Below are 13900 nucleotides of genomic sequence, written 5' to 3'. Positions count from 1 at the left end.
TTTCTACTTCACATTGATGTGTCTCCCTCCTCCAATTTGGCCATCCAGTACTAGATGAGCAGAAATTTGCTCCAGTTGAATATTGGGAAGACTGAAGCCATTGTTTTCAGCCCCTGCTACTGAAACTCCATTCCCTATCTCCAGACTCCATGCCTCTCCATGGCAACAGTCTGACACTAAACCAGTCTATCCACAACCTTTTTGTCATATTTGACCCTGAGATGAGTTTCCAACCACATACACGTGCCATCTCTAAGACTGCCTATTTCCACCTCCGCACCCAACTTCACCCCTGTCTCAGCTCATCTGCTGCTGAAGCCCTCATTCATGCCTTTGTTACTTCTGGACTTCACTATTCTCCCACATTCCACACACTGAGGTCATATAAAGCTCTGTTGCCCACATCTTAACTTGCACCAAGTGCCGTTCACCTATCACTTCTGCTACATTGGCTCCTGGACAAGCAATGCCTTGATTTTAAAATTCTCATTCTTGTTTTCAAATCCCTGCATGGCCTCACCCCTTCCTGTCTTTGTAATCTCTTCCAGACCCACAACCCTCCAAGATATCGGCACTCATCGAATTCTGACCTCTTGAGCACCCCCAATTTTAATTGCTCCACCATTGGTGGCCATGCCTTCAGTTGCCTAGGCCCTAAGCACTGGAATTCCCTCCCTAATCCTGTCCGTCTCTCTACCTCACTTTCCATCTTTAAGACACTCCTTAAAACTTACCTCTTTAACCAAACATTTAGTCATCTGACCTAATATTTTATATAGCTTGGTGTTATATTTTGTTTTACAATGCTCTTTGAAATGCCTTGGAAGGTTTTATTACGTTAAAGGCGCTATATAAATTTAAATTGTTGTTGGCACCAGACTCTGGATTTTAGGATGCATTTACACAAAACTTGAGCATTGGTCCAAAATGAAATTGCTTCACACAAACACTACAGTAGTATAAATGCACTAATTTGGCTCATGATCATAGACATTGTATAAAAGAAATTGGCAACCAATGTTGTATTTTGTGCAATCTATCAAACTGAGGTCAAAACCTATTGTCAAATAGGAAAGCAGTTTCCTAAACTGGTTATTTTCTCTCCTCACAGTCTGTTACTGCATCACTGAAGTTAAAAGATGAATGGTGCTGGTTAAAACAACTGAAAGTAACGGTGAATGAAGAATTGGCCAATTGCACCATCTACTGCAAAGGTGTGTGCTCTTTCCATCAACTCTTTGAAGTATATAATAGATTGTCCAAATTTAATTTTGGTTAAATGTATTACTTTTCTGATAATTGAAAATTTTCCTTCCTAAGTTTTCAAACTATCCAGTCTATTGGAAAATAGGACCCTGTAAACAGTTGTAATTATTGCTCATGCATCAAAAAGGAACTATTTTATTTCTGCTCCAGCACTTCTTGGTTTTATTTCAGATTTCCAGCATCTGAAGTATTTTGTTTTTATTTTACTTCTGTATTACTCTATTGAGAGTACTGATTTAGCTGCTGCAGAAACTACATTTTTTAAAAAGAAAACAAACTCTATAACACTATATACATTGGAAGGAGGCATTTTCTAATTTGAAATCTGTCCATCTGCCAACATTTGGTTTTTGCATCAACAGGCTTGATTTTGCTTCCAAAATAACAGTGAGACCAATAACTATTATTTATGCATAAACATTACAACAATTTCAGGTGATGGGCTGATGCATGATTAAACATGAATGTCCAAAAGTTGCTGTCCAAGTTGAGCCACGCTGCTGTTGACTTTGCTAAAAGAGCATCACGCTAACTGTTTCATCTTTGAAATGCATTAAGAACAGAAAATGCTGGAAATGCACAGCAGGTCTGACATCTGTAGAGAGGGAAACGGGGTTAAGCTTTCACATCGATGACCTATTGTTAGACTTGCTGTGGTTGACGGGGCCCACAACCTTGTCCAACCCATTTCCTGCCTAGCCCCTTCCCCTCCCTCCCAGAACCGCGACAGGGTTCCCCTCATCCTCACTTTCCACCCCACCAGCCTGCACGTCCAAAGGATCATCTTCCGCCATTTCCGCGTGATGCCTCCACTAAACACGTCTTCCCCTCCCCTTCCCTTCCCTATCAGCATTCCGAAGGGACCATTCCCTCCACGACACCCTGGTCCACTCCTCCAGCACTCCTGACACCTCATCCCCTTCCCACGGCACCTTCCCATGCAATCGGAAGAGGTGTAACATCTCCTTTTACCTTCTCACCATCCAAGGGTACAAACACTCCTTCCAGGTGAAGCAGCAATTTACTTGTACTTTCAATTTAATATACTGTATTCACTGCTCACAGTGCTGTCTCCTCTACATTGGGGCGTCCAAGCACAGATTGGAAGACCACTTTCAAGAACACTTCCGCTCGATCCGCAAGCATGATCGCGAGCTTCCAGTTGCCTGCCATTTCAATTCACCACCTTGTTCTCATGCCCACATTTCTGTCCTTGGCCTGCTCCAGTGTTCCAGTGAACGTGAACGCAAACTTGAGGAATAGCACCTCATCTTCCAATTAGGCACTCCACAGCCTTATGGACTCAATAATTTCAGACCATGAGCCCCATTATTTTTTGTTTATTTATATTTTTTTATATATATAAATTATTTTTTAACCATTGCTAGTCTTAAACTTATTTTTCATGTTTTTGCTGTCATACAAAGCTGTTCATTATTCTGCCATTAGCACACTCTCTGGACTCAGGCTTTGTCTTTCGCTACAACTATTTAGCACTCTATTTGCATTCTGTTTCATGATATCTGTCATTTAATCTCTTCCCCCCCCCCCCCCCACCCCCCTCTGTCCTTTCACAGTCCTTCCTTCCTTCCTTGTTTTACTTCCCACCCTCTTCCTTTCGCTTGCTCAAAGACTGTTACATTTCTAACTTTTGCCAGTTCTGATGAAGGACTACAGATCTGAAACGTTAACTCAGTTTCTCCATACACAGATGCTGCCAGACCTGCTGAGTATTTCACGCACTTTCTGTTCTCATTGTAGCTGTACTGAAACAGCTTTGCTAAGGGTGTAGCTAGTTCTGGAGCACAAGTCTTCAGTATTACAGCTGGGATGTTGTCAGGGCCCATAGCCTTTTCATTATTCAGTGCCTTCGGCCATTTCTTGATATTACGTGGAGTGAATCGAATTGGCTGAAGACTGACATCTTTGATGCTGGGGACCTCAGGAGGAGGCAGAGGTGGATCATCCACTCAGCACCGCTGGCTGAAGATGGATACAAATTCTTCAGCCTCGTCTTTTGCACTGATGTGCTGGGCTCCCCATTATGGATGGGGTTGTTTGTGGAGCCGCCTCCTCCAGTTAGTTTAATTGCCCACCGCCATTTATGACTGGATGTGGCAGGACTGCAGAGCTTTGATCTGATCCATTGGTTGTGGGATGGCTTAGCACTATCGCTTGCTGCTTCTGCTGTTCAGCATGCATGTAGTCCTGTGTTGTAGCTTCACAAGGTTGACACCTCATTATTAGGTATGCGTGGGTGCTGCTCCTGGCATGCTCTCCTACACTCCTCATTGAACTAGGATTGATCCTTGGCTTTATAGTAATGGCGGAGTGAGGGATATTTCAGGCCATAAGGTTACAGATTGTGGTTGAATACAATTCTGCTGCTGCTGATGGCCCACAGTGCCTCATGGATGCCCAGTTTTGAGCTGCTAGACCTGTTCTGAATCTATCCCATTTAGCACAATGGCAGTTCCACATAACACACTGGAAGGTATCCTCAGTGTGAAGATGGGACTTGGTGTCCATAAGGAATGTGTGCGGTGGTCACTCCTATCAACACTGTCATCGACAGATGCATCTGCGGCAGGTAGATTGGTGAGGGCGAGTCTAGCAGGTTTTTCCTTCTTGTTGGTTCTCTCACCACCTGCCGCAGTCCCAATCTGGCTGCGATGTCCTTCAGGTCTCAGCCAGCTCAGTCAGTAGGTGCTATGGAGCCACTCTGGGTGATGGACATTTAAGTCCCCCACTCAGAGTATATTCTGTGCCCTTTCTACCCTCAGTGCTTCTTCAATGTGGTGTTCAACATGGGGGAGTACTGATTCATGAGCTGAGGGAGGGTGATAGGTGGTAATCAGCAGGAGGTTTCCTTGCCCATGTTTGACCTGATGCCATGAGACTTCATGGGGTCATGAGTCAATGTTGAGGACTCCCAGGGCAACTCCCTCCTGACTGTATACCACTGTGCCACCACCTCTGGTGGGTCTGTTTTCTGAAACAGGCCATAGCCAGGGATGGTGATAGAGGAGTCTGGAACATTGTAAGGTATGATTCTGCGAGTATGACTATGTCAGGCTGTTGCTTGATGAGTCGACTGGACAACTCTTCCCATTTTGTCATGTCACCAGATGTTAGTGAGGAGAACTTTGCAGGTTTGACTGGGCAGGATGTGCCTTTTTTGGTTTCTGGCGCATAGTTCGATGCCGATTGGTCCGTCTGGTTTTATTCTTTCTCTTCTTGTAACATTATGATACAACTGATTGGCTTGCTAGGCCATTTCAGAGGCTAGTTAAGAGTCAGCCATGTTTCTGTGGGTCTGGAGTCACATGTAGGCCAGACTGGGTAAGGAGAGCAGATTTTCTTCCCCAAAGGGCATTAACGGGCAGACAAGAGGTGCTCCCGCATCTTTAGATGCTTAGTCTCCTTACAATGAATTTCAATCTTTCTACAATCAATTCATCATCTACTACCAAACATAAAATGTTTTTCTCACATGGTACTAACAGTGTCTAGGTAACTTAGATCACAATGTAGTGGTTTGTATCTTGAGCAAGTTCTCCAACCACGACCCATCAATTCTACTTTGAAATTGAAGGGTTTTTTGGACTGTTTCAGATAGCCCATGTAATCTTTCCAGAGAATCTATCAGTATAGGGCTTTCCATTATAAGGTGCAAAAGACTTTCCATCACTTCCCCTGACTGGATGGATGATCTTCCTGGGGATTTATACAAAACCACCACATTGTTACTTGAAATTTATATACACATTGTGCAACTTCCCTTTGTTGACATTCAGGTTTTGGAAGTCAGAATGGAAGAAATGGTTTGCTGCTGCGATTTAATCACCAACCTAATTCGAATGGGAGTGACAAAAAAATGTGAACAGCAAAAGATGAACTCTGAAGCCTGCAGTAGGAAACTGCTGGTGCTTGGTGAGCGGAAGAAAAGGTCCCTAATTGATGGGGTGAACTTCTCAAAATGATCCTGAGGGTGATTAGTGGATCATAGGAATCCTTAGTTAAACTAAATTAGCTATGTTTAAAACAAACATACAGTACAACACAACTGGATGAAGCTCCAAATATCCAATATTAAAATACAAATGTGAAGAATGCTTTATGAATGACTACTTACCAATTTCGATATTACAAAAAAGTCTGTTTTAAATAAGAAAATAGCAACACGGGGGAAAATCAAATTGTAGTGGTACATTGTGAATAGGAAGGGAACTTCTAAAGGATTTTGGCAATAAATGACTTGGACCATTTGTATGACAATAAAACTCAGTGAAGCAGTTTAGGTTTTTAAAAAAAGTAAACTTTGTTTAAATTCAGTTGCCTGGTTCACAAGCGTTTGTGGTTTCTTTTTTATTTCTACAACTGATTAACAAAACGGTTATTAGTTTTTTCATTGTTAAGATTTCTGCTAAGTCCGGTAGAGAATATTCTCTTATTGAGAGGTGCAACCACTAAGTCTGAGTAGTGGTAGCAGTCAGATGCCTTGTAGATTGGTGTGATAATGATTTATCAAAATAAAACCCTTTGTGGTTAGTAACAGATGTGGTTATGCTGCTATGTGGTAGTGGTTCCCTTAGATGCAAACGTGTCTTTTGTTTATACATAGTGGAAATTATCGAACATTATAAGATTCTATTTCCGCTCATGATGCCCATGTGAGCCAAGTGTACTTCCAGGCTACCACTTTATAAAAAGCCTTGTTCTAAATTATCTTCTGCTGATAACAGTGGTATTCTACACCAGCAGAGAGATAGTCTTCTTTGATTAATGCTTTATTAATTGAGTAGTTCACTTAAACTTGGAAGCAGTTCATTTCTCTTGTTGCTAGGTCAATCAGGGACATAACTGATGAAGAAGCATGAGGCCAGAGGGATGCAACTTTAAAGCTGTTGGAGGCTGCTCTAGAGCCACCTGACCCCACTACTGACTAGAAAATCTGCAGTTCTAGTTTATGGCTCAGCAGCTCTCTGACCTCTTTGAAGTTGTGCTGCAGTCCTCACTTCTCCCTAAAGAGTTATCCTAGGATGCTATTGCGAGATAGAAAGTACTGTTCCCTCCCAACCTCCAACTCCTCCCCACCCCGTCCCATTGATACTCTGTCCTCTTTTTAAAAAAAGACATGCACACCCAGTCCTGTCTAACCACTGATCACATAATTTATGTTAACACTTGATCCTTCTTTGCTGATACAAATTTCAAAGAAAATTTATGTACTGCATGTGCATGGGCAGAAAGTGTACTTTTGTAGAACATATGTTGAACAGTTAGCATGAAAATATAATTAAAAATCTTTGTAATGTGGTCTGACTGTAATGTTGTACAGTTGTGGTATTTTAGCAATCCTTAATGTTGTTGAATTGTCCATGTGACACAACATTAACTATTTCTTCTTCCCCTAGTTAATCCTTCACCACAGGCATTTTACTCTCGCTATAGCATCTGCTCCCGACCAGACATATGCCTAGCCAGTTGTACTCTATTTGTTCCCTTCCACTGACTCCTCTAGCTATGCCTCTCTATACCTTTTTTCTCACCTCAACATGCCCCGAATGCTGCAGTCCACACTCTCGCTCCCCAGCACTATAGCCATCGCCTCCATGCGAGTGACTCCTGGCCCTGGGCTTCAACATTACAGGCTGCTTACTTCTGGCCTGAAATCAACTCCTTTCATGCCATGCATGGTTGACCTCAGCTGCATTCTGGTCTGCTTTTAAACCATTGGTTGCATGTCTTTTCTCTTGCAAAGAATTAGAATTTTTTTTTTATAGGTTTCTTCAATGTAATTGTTTATTTTTGAGCACCTGTTCTCTGACTTCCTAACTTTTTTTTAATAACTTATTTGATCGGTTAATGTTAATTTCCATCACCCGATTATAGTGTCAAAGCTGGCAGTTCAATTTAACTATTCTATGCCTTGTTGCCGGTACTTCTTGGCAATACATGAGCGCCAATGGTACCTGGCTACCTTCTTACTTTGCAGAGCACAGTGTGTTCCATCCAGGCTTTGACAGAAGGTTTGTTGATATTTTGAAAGTTGGTAAGACATCCCAAAATCAAGACTGGTTCATCTTTGTCCCTTACAATTCTACAAGTGAGACCTGAGTCCAATTTGTATTCAAAGCATATCTATTCATTACAGAATTATACATGTGCAGGATATTATAGCTAATCTTTGAATCACACTTTTAAGGCCACTGTGTTTTCCACTTATTGTTTACTCCAATGTGAAAAAAGAAGGCATTTGTTGCTCTGTTGTTCTAATATCTTTCAGCTTATGCCATTGTTGAAGTAGCTTGGCACTGGATCATCCTCAGGACATAGGTATTGAATTGACCTTTCATTAGGGAACGTAAACTGGTATTTTGTTCCCCAAGGTCCTATTAGAGACCATTGGTTATGTAAAGTCAATAGCGATCAACAGAAACTTCACTTTCATTTGTTATGGGTCTAGGCAACTTACAGTGCCATGAAAATTCCACTCTCAACTCTGATGGCAAGTGAGAATAATTCAGGAAGTCAATGAAATAAGACACTGCCCCATCAAGGGTAGTGTGCTTTTCATTGCCTAACCAGTTTTCAGTTAAGTTGGCGTATTTACAATTAATTCTATACACTGTTGGTCTACTTATTTATAAAAGTTCTGAACGGTTTGCAGCATTCAGTTTTAAAATACGTTGCAATGTCTAGTATCCAGTAGAATCCTAATGCATGATAAAAGTGTCAGTATTTATCTGCAGTGCCAGTTATGCTTGTACGTGGTGCTGTGGTAGGGTTTATCAACATATAATGTCACATAATGTTAGGTGTTACAACAGTAGCAACTCCATAGAATATTGAGAGGTAACACCAAGATAGTTGCTCGCTCTGATCATCAAGCATCACTGTGCAGCAACCTTAACCTTTTGGGCTTCCGTTGCCTCAGCCAACAGCCATGTTTGTATAAGTATGTAAAGGAGGACATGTGTTGGTAGAAACATTCTGACATTTAGTCTACCTAAAGTTCTCTTGTAGTTCTTCCCCACATCCACATGGGGTCCCCATTCCATGTAGCAATCATTCCTATGGTCCATTCTCAGTTGACGGTGCTCCAATTAACTAACCGTGAATCTTTACATCAGGTGTCCTTGGGTAGGTGAAAAAAGATCCCCCTTCTCCACTGCGAGCAAAATCAAAGCTAAGCGATCTGATAAGGAAGGTGACTTCTACCCTCTGCTGACACCAAAATTGAAGACCTGGCGAGGGGGAAAGCAATATTCACTTTAAATTAATCCCCCTACTCTAAGAAAGCAAGATCAGAAACTGGATGAATAAAATGATTTCTTGACCTCCTCCTTTGCATTGAGAAAGCTGAGGGCTAGAGGAAAAAAGAAAAGAAAACCTCACCTCTCCCACCTGATAAGAAATGTAGGCCTGGGGGATGTCAGGAGAGTTTACAGATCCCCACCCTCCATCTCCAGATTGGATAACAGTTTCTCAGCATCCCACTGAGGAATACCAGACCTCTTTTTTGACACTCTCTCTCTCTCTCTCTCTCCCTCTCTCTCTCCCTCTCTCTCTCCCTCTCTCTCTCCCTCTCTCTCTCCCTCTCTCTCTCCCTCTCTCTCTCCCTCTCTCTCTCCCTCTCTCTCTCCCTCTCTCTCTCCCTCTCTCTCTCCCTCTCTCTCTCCCTCTCTCTCTCCCTCTCTCTCTCCCTCTCTCTTCCCCCCCACGCCCACCCCCACTTCCACCTCCTCCTCCCATCTCCACTGTCCCATTCCCCTTCTGATAATTCTCTAATTCTGCTCCTCTCAGCACCTTTCCACCCCCTCCCCATCTTGAATGAACCTCTCTGCACCTGCATGCTGTTTATCCACCTTGATCTCTAAACCTGCTTGTCTTGAACGCTGCATCTGACCTTCACTCCCTGTACATACCATGGGAAATTGACAAGGTGACGATTAAAATTATGATATATAATAAAAGAAAAATACTGCAGATGCTGGAAATCTGAAATAAAAAAAAGAAATGCAGGAAATACTCAGCAGGTCTGGCAGCATCTATGGAGAGAGAAGCCGAGTTAACGTTTCAGGTCAGTGACCCTTCTTCAGAACTAAAATTATTAAGTAGTTCACATCATTCCAGTTGAAATTTATTGAACGACCCTATATTATGCAAACTGCAATCAAAAATGCATTGTAAAAGTGTAACTATTGACGTGGAGTAACAGATACGCCTGCAGGTAATAGGAATTTCTATGTTAAATGTTAGGTTATGAAACAGCTAATCTTTTTTTTTAAAAGTCATCTTCATGTGGCTATAGGCTATGACCACCAAGTGTCACTGTGGAGCAGGCTAATTCTCTGCCCTACTTTGTGTTAGCTGTGCAGGAGGCACGTAATTGGGTTTAAAAGTAAATACTTTTTTAAAAACCACTGTCCCTTTACAACTCTCCCATACTCTTTTCCACCCCATTAGCTAATACTTCATTGCGGCCCACTTTCTGTGATGCAGTATATGATGACGATGCACCTTTTCCCAACTGCACGGTAACTTGCTGTGCCTGCCCTGCTGTCAGGGAATATCCACACAGTAGGTCAATAAGGCAATTAGGGCATATAGGCAGGCTGAGAACACTTAACCGAATAAAAATTTTGTACATGAGTGCATGAAATAAACAAGTGAATTTGAAGCACAAATCCAGTTTTAATGGTATGCATTACAGAGTCCTAGCTACAAGTCGGGCATGATTGGAAGATAAATATCTCAAGTTCTAGAATGTTGAGACAGGGCAAGGGAATTGGGAAAGGTAACAGAGTAGCAATATTGATAAAAGACACAATTACAACAATTTCTACATATAGTCCCCAGGCACTTCATGGGAGAGTTATCAAACAAAATTTGACCACGTGCCACAGAAGGAGATATTGGGGCGGATGACCAAAAGCTTGGTCAAAGAGGTAGGTTTTAAGGAGCATCTTAAAGGAGACGAGAGGAGAGGTTTTGGGAGGGAATTCTAGAACTTACAGCCTTGGCAGCTGAAGGCACAGCCATCAATGGTGGAGTACTTAAAATTGAGGCTGCTCAAGAGGCCATAACTGGAGGAGTGCAGAGATATTGGAGGGCTGGAGAAGGTTACAGATAGGGAGAAGCGAGGACATGGAGAGATTTGAACACAAGGATGAAAATTTTAAAGTCAAGGCATTGCTTGACTGGGGGGGTTCGAGATAGGTCGACAAACTTCAAATGGATGAGAATTGACCACAGTAAATTAGGCTGAATTATTAGTGGACAGACCTACAAACAAGTAGGGGAAGTAATCAAAAATGTATTGGAGTGATACAAAACCAATACATGCCACTAAAAGGCAAAGGCTCCACTTGTGTAGTTAAACAATCATGATTCAGCAAATGAATAACAGGCAATATCAAGCTAAAAGAAAAGGCTTTGACAAACGCAAAGAAAAGTGGAAATCTAGTGTCTTGAACAGCTATGAAGAAACAACAAAGGGATACAATGAAGGTAGCTAGACCTTTAAAAAGGGATTTTAAAACAAGGGAGAAACTTAGTGGATGTAATAGAAATTTAAAAGAAATGGTAATGGAGAAAATAATTGGACTTGAGATATACCAGCCTCTAGGACTTAATGGCTTCCACCCCAGAGTATTAGAAGAATTGGGTGTTGAAATTGCAGGTGCATTAGTCATAATTTTTCAAATCTTTAGATGCAGGAATTGTGCCTTGTAGATTGGATAATTGCACATACCACTCTATCATTGAAAAAGGGAGGGAGAAACCTGGGCACTACAGACCCATAAGTACATCATGAATGAGTTATAGGGAAGCTATTGGAGTCTATCAGCAATAGACTGAGCACTTGGGCAAGTATGACACTATGAAAGGGTTTGTTAAGGGTAGCTAATGTCTCACTAAAAGACTTGAATTTTTGAGCTCATTAGCATGTTGGATAGGGGATTGGCTGTTGTCTATATGGACTTCCAGAAGGCATTTGATAAGGTTCTAACTCGATTATGAGCAAAAGTAGGTTAGCTAAAGTGAATGTTGGTCCCTTGGAGGATGAGACTGGGGAGTTAATAGTGGGGAACACAGAAATGGCAGAGATACTAAATCAGTATTTTGCCTCAGTTTTCACGGTGAAGCACACTAGTACCATCCCAATAGTAACCGGTAATGTGGAGGTTATAGACAAGGAGGAACTTAGAACAATCATCATCACTAGGGAAAAGGTACTGAGCAAACTATTGGGATTGAAGGCAGACAAGTCCCCAGGGCCTGATGGCCTACATCCTAGAGTCTTAAAGGAAGTGGCAGCGGAGATAGTGGGTCCATTGGTTATAATATTCCAAAATTCCCTGGATGCGGGAAAGGTTCCAGTGGATTGGAAAAACGCTAATCTAGCACCCTTATTCAAAAAGGGAGGGAGGCAGAAAGTAGGAAACTATAGACCAGTTAGTTTAACATCAGTCATTGGGAAATTGTTAGAATCCATTATTAAGGAAGTAATAACAGGACATTTAGAAAGTCAAAACGCAATCCATCAGAGTCAGCGTGGTTTTATGAAGGGTAAATTGTAATTTGACTAATCTGCTAGAGTTCTTCAAAGATGTAACAAGTAAAGTGGATAATGGGGATCCTGTAGATGTAGTATATCCGGACTTCCAGAAGGCATTTGATAAGGTGCCGCACAAAAGGTTAATACACAAGGTAAGATCACATGGGGTTAGGGGCAATTTATTAGCTTGGATAGAGGATTGGCTAACCAATAGAAAACAGAGAGTTGAGATAAATGGGTCCTTTTCTGGTTGGCAAGATGTAACTAGTGGGGTGTCACAGGGTTCGGTTCTCTTGCCCCAATTATTTACAATCTATATAAATGACTTGGATGCAGGGATAGGAAGTACTATAGCCAAATTTGCAGATGACACTAAAATAGTTGGGATAGTAAGTTGCAATAAAGAAATAAGAAATCTACAAATGGATAGGGATAGGTTAGGTGAATGGGCCAAAATTTGGCAGATGGAGTTTAACGTGGATAAGTGTGAGGTTATCCATTTTGGTTGGAAGAATAGAAAGGCAAATTATTATCTAAATGGAGAGAAACTTCAGAGTGCTTCGGTGCAGAGGGATCTGGGTGTCCTTGTACATGAATCGCAGCAAACTAGTATGCAGGTTCAGCAGGTAATAAGGAAGGCAAATGGAGTTTTGGCATTTATTGCTAAAGGGATAGAGTATAAAAGTAGGGAACAGTTGCTGCAACTGTACAAGGCATTAGTGCGACTGCACCTGGAGTATTGCGTACAGTTTTGGTCCCCTTACTTGAGGAAGGACGTAGTCACATTGGAGGCAGTTCAGAGGAGGTTCACTCGGTTGATTCCAGAGATGAGGGGTTTGTCTTATGAAGAGCAATTGAACAGTTTAGGCCTTTACTCTCTAGAATTTAGAAGAATGAGAGGAGATCTAATCGAGCTATGTAAGATGATTAAGGGGGTTGACAAAGTAGACGTAAAGAGGATGTTTCCTCTTGTGGGCAATCTAGAACAAGAGGTCATAGTTTTAGGATAAGGGGTAGCAGATATAAAACAGAGATGAGGAGAAATTACTTCTCTCAAAGGGTCGTGAGTCTGTGGAAGTCACTATCCCCAGAGTGCGGTGGATGCCAGGACATTGAATAAATTTAAAGAGGAGATAGACAGATTTTTAATTAGTAATGGGTTGAAGGGCTATGGAGAAAGGACAGGAAAGTGGAGTTGAGGCCGAGATGAGATCAGCCATGATCATATTGAATAGCGGAGCAGGCTCGAGGGGCTGAATTGCCTGCACCTGCTTCTAGTTCTTGTGTTCTTATGTAAAAGTGAAGCGCATGGAATTGGAGGTAACCTTGTGACATTGGTAATTGGTTGAGGGCTAGCAGACAAACAGTAGAGATAATGGGAACGTTCTCTGGTTGGCAGTATGTGATAAGTTGTATTTGTCAAGGATTGGTACTGGGGCCATGACATTTCACCACAACTATTAATGTTTTAGATAAAAGAATAGAAAGTTGTATATCCAAATTTGCGGAGGAGAGGAAGCAGGAATTTACAAAAGGACATATAAAGACTTGGTGAGTGAGTAATAATATGGCAGATGGAGTTTAATGTTGGAATGTGTGAGGTCAGTCACTTTGGATCCAGGAAAGACAAATCAGAATATTTTCTTAATGGGAGATTAAAAGCAGTGAAAGAGAAAATATTTAGGTATCCATGTCTCCAAACCACTAAAAATTCTGTACATCTACAAAAAGTAACCTGAAGGTTTCATGGAATGTTGATCTTTTTCCCAAGGTAGCATGCAAAAGTAAGCCAGTGTTATTCCAGTTGTATAGAGCATTGGTCAGACCCCACCTAAAGCACCACTTCAATTCTGGGCATTGAACCTCAGGAAGGACATATTGGCCTTGGAGGGGATGGAGCACATTTTCATCAGGATGATACCAGGGCTTAAAGGGTTAAATTATGAGCTCTGGTTTCGTAAACTTGTTTTGTATTCCCTTGAATTTAGAAGGTTGAGAGGTGATCAAATGTTCTTTAAAATTATAGTGATTTGTATGTTGTAGGCCCTATGTAAATGCAAGTTGTTA

The 13900-nt window shown here is 41.7% G+C and overlaps 1 protein-coding gene across 10 annotated transcripts in view; it reads left to right on the top strand.

The window, feature by feature from the left end:
- zfpm1 (zinc finger protein, FOG family member 1) overlaps positions 1 to 13900 on the top strand; it is a 264761-nt gene that overhangs the window by 227790 nt on the left and 23071 nt on the right. For 6 of the 10 annotated variants that reach the window (XM_068049279.1, XM_068049282.1, XM_068049283.1 and 3 more), the window contains one exon: positions 1112 to 1214. The exons of 1 other annotated variant lie outside the window; for it this stretch is intronic. In XM_068049279.1, the coding sequence (XP_067905380.1) occupies positions 1112 to 1214 (103 nt within the window). Of the gene's footprint in view, positions 1 to 1111; positions 1215 to 5063; positions 5200 to 13900 lie in introns of all 10 variants that reach the window. 3 more of the 10 variants (XM_068049287.1, XM_068049285.1, XM_068049286.1) reach the window with 1 other exon arrangement.

Source organism: Heterodontus francisci, chromosome 17 (genome assembly GCF_036365525.1).
Source record: "Heterodontus francisci isolate sHetFra1 chromosome 17, sHetFra1.hap1, whole genome shotgun sequence".
Lineage (NCBI taxonomy): Eukaryota > Metazoa > Chordata > Chondrichthyes > Heterodontiformes > Heterodontidae > Heterodontus > Heterodontus francisci.
This window is presented reverse-complemented; position numbering and strand designations above follow the sequence as displayed.